The sequence below is a fragment of the Marmota flaviventris genome, chromosome 4 (assembly GCF_047511675.1).
Source record: "Marmota flaviventris isolate mMarFla1 chromosome 4, mMarFla1.hap1, whole genome shotgun sequence".
Classification (NCBI taxonomy): domain Eukaryota; kingdom Metazoa; phylum Chordata; class Mammalia; order Rodentia; family Sciuridae; genus Marmota; species Marmota flaviventris.
In genome coordinates, this window is record NC_092501.1 from 88,478,687 (window position 1) to 88,495,231 (window position 16,545).

General features: G+C 40.5%; 1 protein-coding gene and 1 pseudogene across 15 annotated transcripts in view; both read left to right on the forward strand.

Moving 5' to 3' along the window:
• Positions 1-2,406: 2,406 nt before the first annotated feature.
• Positions 2,407-3,046, forward strand: LOC117794795 (high mobility group protein B1-like; annotated as a pseudogene).
• Positions 3,047-14,909: 11,863 nt separating this feature from the next.
• The window catches only part of Zmym5 (zinc finger MYM-type containing 5), a 37,500-nt gene continuing 35,864 nt past the window's right edge, over positions 14,910-16,545 (forward strand). For 2 of the 15 annotated variants that reach the window (XM_071611356.1, XM_071611360.1), the window contains exons 1-2: positions 15,027-15,045; positions 16,007-16,075. Coding sequence is in view for 1 of the 15 variants with exons in the window: in XM_071611351.1 (XP_071467452.1) it covers positions 15,549-15,637; positions 16,007-16,075 (158 nt within the window). In the remaining 14 variants the exon portion in view is untranslated. The other 13 variants (XM_071611357.1, XM_071611362.1, XM_071611351.1 and 10 more) reach the window with 12 other exon arrangements.

Genomic DNA, 16,545 nt, shown 5'->3' on the forward strand with positions numbered 1-16,545 from the left:
AAAGATGACTCCAATCATATCAAAAGGATTGAGGAGGGGCTGGGGTTGTGGCTCAGCTGTAGAGCACTCATCTTGCACGTGCAAGGTCCTGGGTTCGATCCTCAGCACCACATAAGAATCAATCAATCAATAAATAAAGGTATTGTGTTCAACTACAACTAAAATATAAATATAAAAAAAAGGATTGAGGAGCAAACTTAAGATAAGACATTCTGACAATTGATAGGACAATGACTAGAGTACATTAAAATTTATCTAACTACTGAGTTGCATTTATCCTAACAAAATAATCCCTTTGAAAGATAGTTGTAAAACAATTCATTATCATCAAATCTGGTAAATAAAGAGAAATAATCAAGGTTTTTGTTTTGTTTTTCTGTATTGGGGATTGAGCCCAGGGGAGTTATACTATTGAGCCACATTCCCAGCCCTTTTAATTTTTTCTTTCAAGATAGGATCTAAGTTATTGAAGCTGGCCTAAAATTTGCAATCCTCCCTCTGTAGAAACTGTATCTCTAACTGGGCACTGTGGTGCACACTTGTAATCCCAGCAGCTAAGGAGGCTGAGGCAGGAAGATCTGAGTTCAAATCCAGCACTCAGCAACTTAATGAGGCTCTAAGCAAAAATTTTAAAGGGGCTGGGGATGTGGCTTGGTGGTTGAGTGTCCCTGGGTTCAATCCCTAGAACCAAAAGAAAAGAAATTATATCTCAGAAAAAAACAAATTACTGATACTATTTGTACATAAAATTTCTCTTTATATAAATATTTCAGCTAACAAATTATTATTAAATAAACTATTACAAGTGATAGTAAAGAATTAAACTTACCCAGAGAGGTCTGGTATGTTCTGGAAAATGATCTCTCCTTTATTTGTTTCCCTCAGTACTAGGATTGAATTCAGGGATACTCTACCACTATGGAGTATATATATTCCCAGCTCTTTTTATTTTGAGACTGTCTCACTAAATTGCTGAGGTTGGCCTAGAACTTGTAATCCTCCTGCCTCAGCCTCTTCAGTTGCTGGGATTACAGGCAGGTGTGGTGGTGCCTGGCTTGGAAAGACACTACTAGATACTGAATCTTTGCTTGCCTGAGGCTTTAGCCACTGAAAAGTCTAAAAATAAAATTTGTGATGGGGCTTATACCAGTTCCAACCTCTGGGAAAATATAGATTAAAGGTGTTAGCTCCACCTTCAGAAATAGCAGTATGTAATTGATTATCAATAGCAGCTCTGAACATCAAAAGTTTGATGAGTTTTTCTAGTTGGCAACACTTGGGACATACTGCCATACATTGTAACTAGGATAAGTAGTGCCACCCAGGTCTCTACAGGGAAAGGATACCAGCAGCCACTGCATTTAAATCCTTCCCAAGCTCTGCGTCATGAATCTGTTCCATTGGTTACCTGTATCCTCTCCCTGTAATAAACCATGGGTATAACTGCTTGTAGTGAGTTCTGTGCCTTCTTCAGCAGATTACTGAACCCAAGGGGATTTAAGGGAACCCCACATTTGCAATAGGTGTCAGAATGAAGACAATTCTTATGGGGAGTTTCAATTTGACTTACTCCTTGCAACAGTTGATTGGAATAATAAGACACTGGCTAGTAAGACACTGGCAAATAAGAAGTGCACAGACAGTTCTAAAAATTTTAGATGCTTCTGAAGTGAGATTCCCTCCCCAAAAATCCACTGTAAGAGGAAAATGCATTGGATACACCTGACCTCCCAAACATCCTAGCTTTGCCACATGGCATACTATATACAGTGTTAGTTGTTTCACCTTCGGATCACAGGGCTGACTGGGAGCTGCAGATCCTGTCATTGCCCAGCATCATGAGAGGATCGTGCTACATATTGCTAGTCAGTGTTTTAGTCGCCACCACTGTGTCAAAATACCCAAGATAAATAAACTTAAAGGAGAAAAGGTTAATTTGGCTCAGTTTCAGAAGTTGCAGTCCATGAACTGTTGGTCCTGTTGTCTGGGGCTTGTGGTGACACAGTACATCTTGGCAAAAGCACATGGCAGAGGAGGTCTGTTTACTTTGTGGTGGCCAAGAAGCAAAGATAGAAAGGGGAGGGACTGGGGTCCAAAAAGCCCTTTCAAGGGCACACTCCCAGTGACCTAGCTTCTTCCCATTAATCCCCATCTCATAAATGTTCCACCATCTCCCCAAAACTGCACAGGCTGGGGACCAAGTCTTCAATACAAAGACCTTTGGGGGACATTTAAGATCCAAATTATAGCACCTGGGAAAAGATCAAAATTCAAACTATATCTCTCACAGCCATTGCAGTATATTGAGCTCCATAGAGACAGCGCCGGGGCAAGTGAGAGCCGGATGGGCACTGGGCGCTGGGCGACTCTGTGCCTCTGTGCCTCGCTGAGGAAAAATAACTAAACATGGGCAAAGGAGATCCTAAGAAGGCAAAATGTCATGCATTTTTTGTGCAAACTTGCAGGGAGGAGCACAAGAAGAAGCACCCTGATGCTTCAGTCAACTTCTCAGCCTTTTCTAAGAAGTGCTCAGAGAGGTGGAAGACAATGTCTGCTAAAGAGAAAGGAAAATTTGAAGACATGGCAAAGGCAGACAAGGCCTATTATGAAAGAGAAATGAAAATCTACATCCCTCCTAAAGGGGAAACAAAAAAGAAGTTCAAGGATCCCATGCACCCAAGAGGCCTCCGTCTGCCTTCTTCTTGTTCTGTTCTGAGTTTTGCCCCAAAATCAAGGAAGAACATCCTGGCTTACCCATTGGTGATGTTGCAAAGGAGAGATGTGGAATAACACTACTGCAGATGGTAAGCAGCCTTATGAAAAGAAAGCTGCTAAGCTGAAGGAAAAATACGAAAAGGATATTGCTGCCTATCGAGCTAAAGGAAAACCTGATGCAGCAAAAAAGGGAGTTGTCAAGGCTGAAAAAAACAAGAAAAAGAAGGAAGAGGAGGAAGATGAAGAGGATGATGATGAGGAGGAAGATGAAGACGAAGAAGATGACGATGAACAAGTTGGTTCTAGCGCAGTTTTTTTTTCTTGTCTATAAAGCATTTAACCCCCCCCGTACACAATTCACTCCTTTTAAAGAAAAAAAAAAATGAAATGTAAGGCTGTGTAAGATTTGTTTTGAAACTGTACAGTGTCTTTTTTTGTATGGTTAACATACTATCGAATGTGTCTTTAGATATCCCTGTCCTGGTGGTATTTTCAATAGCAACTAACCTTGCCTGGAACAGTGTGGGGGTTGTAAATTGGCATGGAGATTCAAAGCAGGTTCTTGTTGGTGCACAGCACAAATTAGTTATATATGGGGACGGTAGTTTTTCATCTTCAATTGTCTCTGATGCATCTTATATGAAATAATTGTTTTTCTATTAACTGAATACCACTCTTTAATTACCAAAAAAAAAAAGTTGCAGCTGTTTTGTTGACATTCTGAATGCTTCTAAGTAAATACAATTTTTTATTTAAAAAAATCAAAGTATAATTTCTATGGGATGTATATAAATTTTACACCATTGTAAAGTTGAAAACCAGGAAATCAAAACATCTTAAGTTGGGGATCATCTGTATAGGAATAATAGATATTAAGAGTGAACACTCTTTTTTTTTTGTACCAGAGATTAAACCCAGGAGCACTTAACCACTGAGCTATGTTTCCAACCCTTTTTTATGTTTTATTGAGACAGGGTCTTGTTAAGTTGCTGAGGCTGGCTTTGAACTTGAGGTCCTCCTGCCTCAGCCTCCTGAGTTTCTGGGATTATAGGCATACACCACCGCACTCAGCCAAGAGTGGACACTCTTTATGAGGACTGAGGTAGAGTATCCAAGGAAGGTAACTCACTGACAGGGAGAAGAGTCAAATTTTGTTTATGGGGCATGGACTGGCAGAGAAATAATTGTGGTGCTACAACAGTAAAACTTTCCAGAAATCCACTCACAGGACTTAAAAGAAACCCTGTGTTGTACTAGTGGGACTTATGAAAACCCAGCATCAGGAGCTTGTTGAAAATGCCTGGGGAAGTTAATGGGGAGGTGTCTCACCAGAGGCATTCCAATACAAAACTCCTTGAAAAGATGGGTTCTGAGGGAAGCTGCTGGCTGCCTGATGCTGCTGGCCAACCCTCTGAGCTGCAGCTGCAGAAGCTTGGTCCTGTACAAGCTACAAGCACTGCAGGGGTGCTGGTAAACAAGTAACTACAGCAGGAAACAAAGTTGCTTCCTGCAGTGTTTTCTCTCTCTTTCTTCCCTTCCCTCCTTCTGACAAAAAAAAAAAAAAAAAAAAAAAAAAAAAAAAATTAACATTGCAAGGCAGAAAGGGAACTATGTCAAGTACCCAGATCACTTTCATACGGTTGGCAAAAAGGGGGAATTTGAAACCAAGAGGCAATAAATTGATACCAACACAAGTGGTATCAGCCTGAACCATCCTTTATAAAATTTTCTATCAACTTTTTAACTAGTGATTTTAGAATCAATTAATGCTAATCTGCCCATGTCATTACCAGGATCCTTTATTTTGATAGAGGTTATCTTCATTTTAACTTTCCTCAAATTAAATTATTCTTATTATACTTTCTTTATATAGACAACATGATTATTTAGATGATCCAACATATATACTAATGTTTGTGTTTACCATTGCTTCCTGAATTCTTACTCTTTGTTCTTGTTAAAAATTCCTAGATATTGAAATACAGTCTGCCCTCCATATCCCTTAGCTCCACATCCCTGGATTCAGCCAACCCAGGTGGAAAATATTCAGGAAAAAAATGGCACCTGGGGGCTGGGGTTGTGACTCAGTGGTAGAGTGCTTGCTTAGCACGTGTGAGGCACTGGGTTCAATCCTCAACACCATATAAAAATAAATAAATAAAATGAAAGTATTGTGTCCATCTACAACTAAAACAAACAAAAAATTTTTAAAAAGATGGCATCTGTACTAAACTTGTACAGACATTTGTTGTGTCATTATTTGCTAAATAACACAGTATAATGACTATGTACATAGTATTTACATTGTATCAAGCATTATAAATCATCTAGAAAAGATTTAAAGTATATGAGAGATATGAAAAATGCAAATACTATGCAACTTTATATAAGGGACTTGAGCATCTGTGGATTTTAATACTGAAGGAGAGTCCTGGAATCATAGATACTGAGGAACAAATGAATCTCATTTCTTTCAGAGAGGGTCTTTTCAAGGTAAACCCCTCAGTTCTGTTTGTCATAAAAAGTGTTCATCTGCTTCCTCTCTTGAAAGCATCATTTAACTATGAATAAAATTCAAAATTAACCAGTATTTTCTTTTTGCACATTAAACACACTACTGAATTGTATCCAGATATGTATCATATCTGATAGTTTATATCTAATTTAACTTTTTGTATAAACAAACACTTAAATTTTTTCTTTAAAAATTTTGCTCCTTAAAATTTTTTCTCAGGCTAGGGATGAGAGCCCTTGTCTAGAATGTTTGAAGACCTGCACTTGATCCCCAGCACTGAAAAAAAATAATTTGTCTTAGATATTCTGCCATTTGACCATGATTGTCTAGGATAATTTGGTTTTAATTACTCTGTTCAGAACTAAGTGTGATTTTTTTATTCTGTTGATGCATCTCTTTTTTCTTTTCTTTTTTTTTTTTTCTTTAGGTGTAGATTGACACAACACAATTCCTTTATTTTTATGTGGTGCTGAGGATCGAACCTGGATCCTGCCCATGCTAGGCAAGCACTCTACCACTGAGCCACAATCCCAGCCCGATGCATTTCATTTTTTTAAACTTGGGGAAAATTTTCAAGTATAACCTTTTCATTTTGCCTCACTCTAATTCTAATTTTTCCTTCTGGAACTCTTTTTTTTTAAATTTGTTTTAATTAATTATACATGACAATAAAATGCATTTTGACGTAGTATACGTAAATGGAGTGCAATTTCTGATTCTTCTGGTTGTACATGATGTAGAATCACAATGGTCATGTAGTCATATATGCATACAGGGTAATAATGTCCAATTCATTCTACTATCTTTCCTGATCCAAAGTACTATCTGCCTAATCCGAAATACCTCTATTCTTCCCTACTTCCCATTGTGAATTAGTATTCGTGTATCAGAGAAAACTTTTGGCCTTTGTTTTTTGGAATTGGCTTATTTTGCTTAGCACGATATTCTTCAGCTCCATCCATTTACTGGCAAATGCCATAATTTCATTCTTTCTTTTTCTTTATTCATTCATCTGTTGAAATGCACCTAGTTTGGTTCCATAGTTTAGCTACTGTGAGTTGAGCTGCTGTAAACATTGATGTGGCTGTGTCACTGTAGTATACTGATTTTAAGTCCTCTGAGTATAAACTGAGGAGTGGGATAACTGGGACAAATGATGATTCCAGTCAAAGTTTTCTGAGTAATCTCCATATTGTTTTCCAGAGGGGTTGCACCCATTTGCATTCCCACCAGCAGTGCATAAATGCACCTTTTCCCCCACATCCTCGCCAACACTTATATTTGCTTGTATTCTTGACAATTGCCATTATGACTGGAGTGAGATGAAATCTTAGAGAGGTTTTGATTTGCATTTCTCTAATTGCTAGAGATGTTGAACATTTTTTCATATATATGTTGATCGATTGTATTTCTTCCTCTGTGAAGTGTCTGTTCAGTTCCGTAGCCCATTTATTGATTGGGTTATTTGTTTTTTTAGTGTTAAATTTATTTATTTATTTATATTTATTTTTTAGGTATAGATGGACACAACACAATGCCTTTATTTTTATGTGGTGCTGAGGATCGAACCCGGGTCTCGCCCTTGCTAGGCGAGCGCTCTACCGCTGAGCCACAATCCCAGCCCAGTGTTAAATTTTTTGAGTTCTTTATATATCTTGGTGATTAATGCTCCATCTGGGGTGCATATGGTAAAGATTTGCTCCCATTCTGTAAGCTTTCTTCATATTATTGGTTGTTTTCTTTGCTGTGAAGAAGCTTTTTAGTTTGAATCTATCCCATTTATTGTTCTTGATTTTACTTCTTGTGCTTTAGGAGTCTTGTTAAGTAAGTCAGTATCTAAGCCAGCATGGTGAAAATTTGGTCCTACTTTTTCTTTTATTAGGGGCAGAGTCTCTGTTCTAGTGCCTAAGTCTTTTATCCACTTTGAGTTAAATTTCGTGCACGGTGAGAGAGAGGGGTTTCATTTCACCTTATGGAACTCTTTTTTTTTTTTTTTTTTATTTTTTAGAGAGAGGAGAGAGAGAGAGAGAGAGAGAGAGAGAGAGAGAGAGAGAGAGAGAGAGAGAGAATTTCAATATTTATTTTTCAGTTTTGGCGTACACAACATCTTTTTTTGTATGTGGTGCTGAGGATCGAACCCGGGTCACACGCATGCCAGGCGAGGGCGCTACCGCTTGAGCCACATCCCCAGCCCCTTATGGAACTCTTAATATATGTATCTTTCTTTTCTTTTTCAGTACTGAAAATTGAATGCAGGGTGCTTTATCACTGAGCTACACTCCCATCCCTTTCACTAAGTTGCTCAGGCTGGTTTGAATGGACCATCTTGTGCCTCAGCTTCCTGAGTTGCTGGGATTACAGATATGTTCCACCTGCCTGACTAACTAGATATATCTTTAAATGCTCCATCTGTCTTAACCATCTTTAAAATTTTTAAATTTTGGCCTGGATATATAGCTCTGTGGTAGAGTATGTAATTAATATGCATGAGGCCTTATGTTTGATTTCCAGCACTACTATATATATATATATATATATATATATATATATATATATATATATTATATTTTTTTAAAGCATTTTAAGGTTTCTTGTTTTAATAGTTTCTTTGTTTTGTTTTGTTTCGTTTTGTTTAAGTTATAGATGAACACAATACCTTTATTTATTTATTTTATGTGGTGCTGAGGATCGAACCCAGTGCCTTCTGCATGCAAGGCAAGCACTGAGTCACAACCCCAGCCTTATATATATAAATTTTTATTGTAATATTTCAATATTATATCATGAAAGTTTTAATCACAAAAGCACAGAGATTAGTGTAATGAATCTCTATACTTACTACCCAGATTCTAAATTGGTAACAATTTTTCTAGTCTTGCTGCATCCATATTTTATTTCTCTCCTTTTATCTCTGAAGAATTTTAAAATAAACCTCAGATTTCAGTATCTGAAATAGAAATATATCAGAATGTATTTCTAAAAATTAATAACTTTTTCTTATGTATTATATTAGTCTCACACATAACAAATTTTCTAAAAACGCCTTCATATTATGAAATATCCTACTTTTATTCAAATTTCCCCATGCTTTTTTTTTTTTTGCTTTGTTGGCTCTATAAGGGCTTCACAATGAATCTGATCATTGTATATCTAAGTTCTTTTTTAATCCAGTTCCTATTTAATATATATTATATATAGATAAATAGACAGTTTTTGTTGTTGTTGTTGTTGTTGTTGTTGTTTTGGGGGGGTACTGGGGATTAAACCCAGAGGCCCTTTACCACTGAGTTACATTCCAGCCCTTTTTATTTTTTGAGACAGGGTTTTGCTAAGTTGCTGAGGGCCTGGCTAAATTGCTGAGGATGGCCTTAAATTTTCTATCCTCTTGCCTCAGCCTCCAAGTTGCTTGGATTACAGGTATGTGCCAACACGCCCAGTGAAAAGAAGGTTTATTTAGCTCCTGGTTTTGGAAATTCAAAGTCTAAGATTGAGGGTAGACATTGTTCTTACCTCTGGTGAGGTTGTTGGGTAGTGGCACATAATGGTCGAGGCACATGAAGGAATAAGCAGTCACATCCCAAACAAGAGCAGAGAGAAAAGAGCAGGCAAGGGCCAGGCTTCTCCTTTTATAACAACCCTCTCACCAAATCTACCTTCTGCACAATGACCTAAGGAGCTTCCATTAGGATCCACCTTCCAAAGTTTTGCCATTCCCAATAGAGTTGCCCTGTGAACCAAGCCTCCAATCAAAATGTGCCTTTGGGGAACACTACCACAGCAACCCAAAACAGTCACCATTGAAATAACTGAGGCAACAATTTCTTACCCTAAAAATTGACAAGAAAAAATTAAGAATTTATATGCCTGTAATTCAAGGTGCTCAGGTGGCTGAGGCAGGAGGATATCAAGTTCAAGGACTAAGCAAGCAATATAGACTCAAAAATAAAATATAAAGGGCCAGAGATGTAGCTCAGTAGTATAGTGCTCACCTAGCATATGTGAGGTAGTGGGTTCAATCCCCGTTACTGTTAAAACTAAATCTATCTTGTTATTTGTAATGAACTGTGTTTTAGAGTAACAAAATAACCATCCCCAGCTAATAATATGGATACTATAAGTGTATATATTTTTCTATTTGTTAATTGTATAATTATCTACATATATAAAAAACTCAATTATTCAGATTTTTGCCTCATCTTGGTTTTTAATCTGTTTAGTCTATCAGTTTATGAGGAGAGTATATTAAAACTTTCAAATAGGTCTGGGGATATAGCTCACTTGGTAGAGTGCTTGCCTTGCATGCACAAGGCCATAGGTTCAATCCCTAGCACAAAAACAAAAACAAACAAACAAAAACTTTCAAATAAAACTGTTTATTGAACTGGGTATTGTGGTTTATGCCTGTAATCCCAGCAACTCAGGAGATTGAGACAGGAAGACTGAAGATTCAAACCAGGCCTTAGCAATTTAGCAAGGACATAAGCAATTTGATGAGACCCTGTCTCAAAATAAAAAATTAAAAGGGCTGAGGATGTGGCTCAGAGATTGAGCACTCCTGGGTTTAATTCCCGGTTAAAAAAACAAAAACAACAACAACAACAAAAAAAAAAAAAAAAACTGTTGGCTGATTTACCTAGTGTTTTTATTCTATTTTTTTCTTTTCCTGTATAGTTCTACAATAATGGTGTGTGAGTTTCCTAGAGTTGCTAATAAAAACTACAACAAACTTGATGGCTTCTGTTTATTCTCTCAGAGTTCTGGAAGCCAGAAGTCTGAAATCAAGTTACCAACAGAGCCATGCTCCTTCCACAGGCTCTAGGTAAGAATTATTTCTTGCCTCTTTCAACTTCTGATGGCTTCAGACATTCCTTGACTTGTGGCAGCATCAGTCTACTCTGCTTTTGTCTTCACATGTCCTTCTCCTTTATGTTTTCTCTTATAAGGACATTTATCATTGATTGGTCTTAAGGTCCACCCTAATACAAGATGGCCTCATCTCAAGACACTTAATTATATCTGCAAGGACATTTTTTTCCCCAAAAAGATCTCTTTCACAGGTTCTGGGTGATGTTTTTGAGGGGGGTACCCTTCAACTCACCATAAGCAGCATGTGTTAGGTACATGTATGTGATGAGAGTTTAATCTTCTTGCTTGGTTGATTGTAATATGCCTCTCACAGTCCTTTATTTTATATGTACACATTACCATATTTAAATCTATGAAAATCATGGCATTTGCAGGTAAAATCATGGCATTTGCAGGTAAATGGATAGCACTGGAGAAAATAATGCTAAGTGAAGTCAGCCAATCCCAAAAAAACAAATGCCGAATGTTTTCTCTGATATTAGGAGGCTGACTCATAGTACGGTAGGGAAGGAGAGGAATAGATGAATTCTAGATAGGGAAGAGGGATGAGAGGGAAAGGGAGGGGGCAGGGGATTAGCAAGGATGGTGGAATGTGATGGACAACATTATACAAAGTACATGTATGAAGACTTGAATTGGGTGTCAACATATTTTATATACAGAGATATGAAAAATTGTGGTATATATGTGTATTAAGAATTGTAGGGCTGGGGATGTGGCTCAGGCGGTGGCGCGCTTGCCTGGCATGCGTGCGGCCCGGGTTCGATCCTCAGCACCACATACAAACAACGATGTTGTGTCCACCGAAAAACTAAAGAAATAAATATTAAAAAAAAATAAAGAATTGTAATGCAAAAAAACCAAAGTACGTGTATAAAGGCATAAATTGGTGTGAATATACTTTATATACAGATATGAAAAATTGTGCACTATATGTGTAATAAGAATTGTAATGCTTTCCACTGCTGTCGTGTATTTTAAAAAATTAAATTTAATTTTAAAAATCTATGTTTATGTTTATATACATAGATGTGCATATATGTATATAAATATATAATGCCAAGAACAAATGATGTGGAAGCTGTTAATTAGGAGTTGCATTGTTTGCAGGGAATTTAAAGACTGATAAAATATGCTAAGAGTTTGTGAGCTTTTTATTATCATTATGTTGGAGCAATTTTAAGCAATGTCAGTGGTAAAATACTTGTCCCCACGGCCAAATAACTTTAGTTGTTCTAGGTTCTAAACAATTATTGCAGTTATTATTGAGTTTTTTTTTTTTATTTAGTTATAGATGGACACAGTACCTTTATTTATTTTTTATGTGGTGCCAAGGATCCAACCCAGTGCCTCACACATGCTAGGCAAGTGCTCTACCACTGAACCACAACCCCAGCACCATATTATTGAGTTTTAATAATAAATTTGTTAGAAGTCTTGAACTATTAAATTTGGAAGGCTCAGAGAGATCATCTAGTCCAGCCCCATGGGGTTATAGAACTGGAGACAGAGGCCCATAGAAGGGAAGGTTATACAGCAGAGTGGGGCAAAACCAAGACACTTCACTGCCACTACCAGGAAAAAGGAGTCCTATAAAACATAGGTTATCATCTTACATCTGGCTCCCTAATCAGCAATCACATTCAGGGGGCCACCAAGTGGGAAGAACACTTCTGCCTGAGTCCATTCCTTAGCATGACAACCTGCTTCCACACACTTTGGACCTAATTCAAGGATGTAGGGGCTTACCTTGGGAGAAGCAACAGAGCATCACCTCTTTCTATTGCTTCCTCTCTACCCTGGAGGACTGAGGCTGTCAGTTACCTCTGTGCCCTCTAGGGATCTTAGCCCAGGGCTGACACTTTGTAATTCAGAGAAACAGTGAATAAAGCAATATGTGGTTTGCCAAATAATAATAATAATCTTGTTAACTTCAAATACCATGTTTTACTGCTTATCATTTAATACACATTGTATTTTTCATAGAAATTAATTTGGGAAACTCCCTAGATGGTAATAAAGATTCAAAGGCAGACCACCTGACTCCAAAGATTGTGTGCTATTGGTCACAGTGTTACTCTGCCTTCACATTAGCTTGAGATTATCAAGAGATGTATAACAAATTGCATGTGTTCTTGTTGCTATTTAACACAGACACAAATGTTTTCCAATTTTGACTTTCCAACATCCTTTATTATTCTATATTATGAAATAGGAAGTGGGGCTGAGAGAACATAAGAGACTACGACAGCATGATAATTAACACAAATAGAATGTAAATGCCAGTCTTCTCTGGAAAGCAAAATGTAGTTCACATACATCCTTTTTTTTTTTTAATTTTAATTTGTTATGTATGACAGCAGAATACATTACAATTCATATTACACATATAGAGCACAATTTTTCCTATTTCTGGTTGTACACAAAGTAGAGTCACGCCAATTGTGTCTTCATACATGTACTTAGGATAATGATGTCCATCTCATTCCACAGTTCATATTGTCTCTTTAGTTTGCTCAGGTCAGTTCAGGTACCAGAGTGGAAAATAGTTTTATGATATTAAATTTATTTATTTATTTTTTGTGGTACTGGGGATGGAACTCTACCACTGAGCTACATCCCCAACTCTTTTTAAAAAAATATTTTTAGTCATAGATGGACATAATAGCTTTATTTTATTTACTTTTATGTGGTGTTGAAGATCAAACCCAGTGCTTCACACATGCCAGGAAGCACTCGACAACTGAGCCACAACCCCATCCCCCCAATGATTTTTATTTTGAGAAAGGGTCTCACTAGTTACCCAGGCTGGCCTTGAACTTGCAATCTTCTTGCCTCAGCCTCCCAGTCACTGGTATTACAGATGCGGGCCACCATGCCCAGCTGGTGTGTGCTTTTGTTCCTGTCATTTCTTAAGCAGTTGTGATAGTCATAAAACCTTCATCAGATGGAGCACCATGATCTTGGACTTCACAGTCTACAGAACCATTAGCTAAATGAACTTCTATAGTTTATAATTCACCATCTGAAACTGTAATATTCCGTTATAGCACTAGAAAAACTAAGGCAACCTCCTGAAAGGGCAGCATGCTGAGGTGACAGTTGCCATTTCTAAACTTGTCATTATCAGGGAAAACAAATTTTATCAACTTTTAATCTTTGAATAGAGAACTTCAACAAAAATAGGACTTCAGAAAATACATGACTAGTGGCTACTAAGCCTAAGATTTAAAATCTCTGGCAGACTTTATGGAGTCTTTCTCTGTAAATTCATTGTGTATCTGGCTTTGTACCTACAAATGCTTAACAGTTATTAAAATTTTGCCCTTTCCTTTAATACACACATTTAGTACATTTTTCCAACCATTAATTGAAGACTTAAAAAAAATGCTGACATCCTCCCGAGAACATCCAAGAAATACAGCATCAAGCAATATACAAAGGCTTAACCTGCACTCTTGCTATAATCCATGAACAAGCATGTATTAAGTGGTTTGTGTATTACTGTCATTGAATAAGCCTGAGTCTTTATCATACCTTGGAGGGGATAATAAGAGGGGAAACAATGTTTGTTTTTTTTTTAATCCTATTTCCAGACATTACGCAGCAACTTGGTATTTCACCAAATTCATTCCAACCTAACGCCGTCAGTCGTAGTCCCACCAAGAACCGCCAGGGCAAGAGTCATCATTTTCATCTTTACGTGGAGTCTTGGAAATCCACAACATGACGTCTTCGCGTTAGGCGTAGACGAGGAACAATTGGACCCTCGTGGAGGTGGCCCGGGTCTCTCCGCAGGGGTCTCAGTGGGCGGAGAAGCGATGGAGCAGGCGTTTGAGTGCGGCCTCCATCAATCCTTGAGGACTAGGCAATGGTGGAGTTGTGGGAGGGCCAACGCCCAGGTTTCCGCGCCGGCGACACTGAAAGATGCCCCTGGACAGGTTGGTCCTTCTGGCGGGAAGAAGCGCTGCTCGGGGGAGCCCACAGCTCTCTCCATCTTGGCTGATGGAAGTGGGCAGCGGCGTCCGGGTCTCCCCCTGGTCATGATGGCCCATCATGGCCACACGGACTCGTACTACGAAAGTGGTAGCCGTTCCCTCCGCCGAACCAGAGTCCAGTCGGGGCTGCTCGTGGACAAGTTTCCCAGTCCCATGGGGTTCGGTTCTGAATGGGTCCCAGGTTCCCCCAGCAGTTCCAACAAAATGGAGGACGTCGTCTCCTCTTGCTGCAACCAGGACGGGAAGTGAGGGGACTGTTCCCCACCGGGGGAGGCGAGGGAGGAGGGGCCTCCTCGATGCTCAGGTACCTACTTAAGCTGCGTTCCCGACCTCCCCCTCATCCTCGTTCTAGTCATCCCGGGCGTCCTCCCTCGCTGGAGCCTTCCAGGGACTGGAGAGAACGTTGGGGCATCGAGGCCGCATCTCTCCTCGAGCGGAGGAAACGGCCTGGAGCCCGGGCGCGAGGACAAGTGACCCCGCTTCAATTGCTCCCGGCTGTCCCGGCTCTGAGAGAGGCCCAGCGACGGAGCCAGGCAGCGGATTCCCGGGCTCCTGAACCCAGCCGGACCAGGTGGGTGGGGGCGGGGCGAGGCGGGAGGGGCTAGGAGAAGGGACGCGGCGGGAGCCGCGGAAGACCATCGGTGGGGGAATGGAACGGCAGAGCAGGAGGTGTGGCCCGCGACTGAGGGACAGTCGTTCGGACCTCCCCACGAGGGGTGTCCTGAAGGAAGGCCAGTGTAACCAATGAGCGTGCCGGACGCACCCAGGCTTGTCTCCGACCGCAGCCAATGAGCATGCAGAGGGCGGAGCATATGGGGGTTCGTTCGCATTGCGCCTCCGCCTTCTCATTACCAGCGCTAAAGCCGCAACTGGAATCTGTAAGTACGTGTTGCCGAAGGGGGTGGGTCAGGGGAGGGGAGATTTCATTCCGCGGAGCCATATCCAGAACCCGTGAGGCTTATCCCCGCTTTCAGGGTCGTGGAGAGTGGGGGTGGCTAGAAGCGACGCAGCCTCCTAAGGAGGAGGCGGAGGCTACTGGGGAGGCGGAGAAGGGTGAGGGCAGTCTCCTGCGTCCCACCGTTTCGGGCTTGATACCCTTTGGTGCGGCCTCCGTAGCCGCTACCGCGTCGGGGCCTCAGTGGCTCTTTGGGGCGGCGCGCCTGTCACAGGCACCTTAGGTGCGGCCCGAGGGCTGCGTGAGTGTGGTGGCGGCCGAGCGAGCCTAGTGAGGCGGTAGCCAGGGGTGGGCTGGGAGGTCTCGGGGTATTTTTCTCTATTTTCTGCGGGGGAACCCCGGCCGGCTTTGCTGCTCTCGAGTCTGCCCTCCTAACCTGTCGTTGGAGCCTACGTCCCCCAGGTTTTTTCGGGACTAAGATTGTTGCTTTTGTCCCACCGGCTCCCCTTCTTAGCTCTTATCTTGCCCGGCGCTGCGAGGCTTCTTGGGCGAGTTCCTAATGGCGGACCTGGAGCTAGTCGCCAACTGCCCGCAGACAAACCTCGGGTCCAGGGCCACTACTTGCCGCAAATGCTGCTCAACCGTGACGTGAGCTTCCCTCTGCGTATTGGTTCTCGAGTGTCAGGGATGAAGCTGGGTGGGCAAATTTTGGAGGGAATACGAATCCCTTGCTGGCGCTGAATCAACGTTTGCCCTGCCCCCTCTCTTCCTAGGAGCTGACCTGGTGCCCTTAGCTCAGCTCACCCAACCCCACCCCGAATTCTGTAATTTGAAGAAACAGGTTTAGCTTTGTCTCTATGCTGTGGTTTTGGTTTTCTTTGAGTTTTTCAACAACGTGCGGGGCTGGCAGAACCGCGCAGTAACTTCATGACCTATCCCTTTACATCCTCTTATGTTGAGGAGTTGGTGGCACCACACAGTTTGGTTGTAAATCATTTTTTATCTCCTCTACTCTAGGACCCGGAATCACCTTCAGGGCAATTTGGTGAAGCTTTGGCAGAAATTAATACAGAAAATATCTCTATTGTGAGTCATTTTATCCCATTTTCTTGTTTAATATATTTAGTGAAATAGTAGGTTGTTCTTCCTGTGAGATTACCTCCCTGTTATCTTGAAGGCAAAGAGTAATTATTTTGAGTGGCCTCTGTCCCCAGAGCCAAGCAAGGATAATCTCCGTGAAAGCACTGGAGTGACTGCTGGCATTTACACAACTGCTACTCTCTCAGGGGCTTCCAAAATAGGACTGTTTGTTCCATTTTATAGAATGCATTTAACATTTTTGTCTTCCTTTCCAGTGGATAGATTTTTTTTCTTTCTGGATTTTTAAATAATTAAAAATAAAACATTAAAAGAAAAAACTATGGCTTGTATTATATTTGAGGAAAATTGATTTATATCTATATCTATGTATATTTCTGTTTTTTTTGGTACCTGAGATTGAACCCGTGGGTGCTTAACCACTGAGCCCTCTCCCCCCCCCCCCCCCCCCCCCTCCG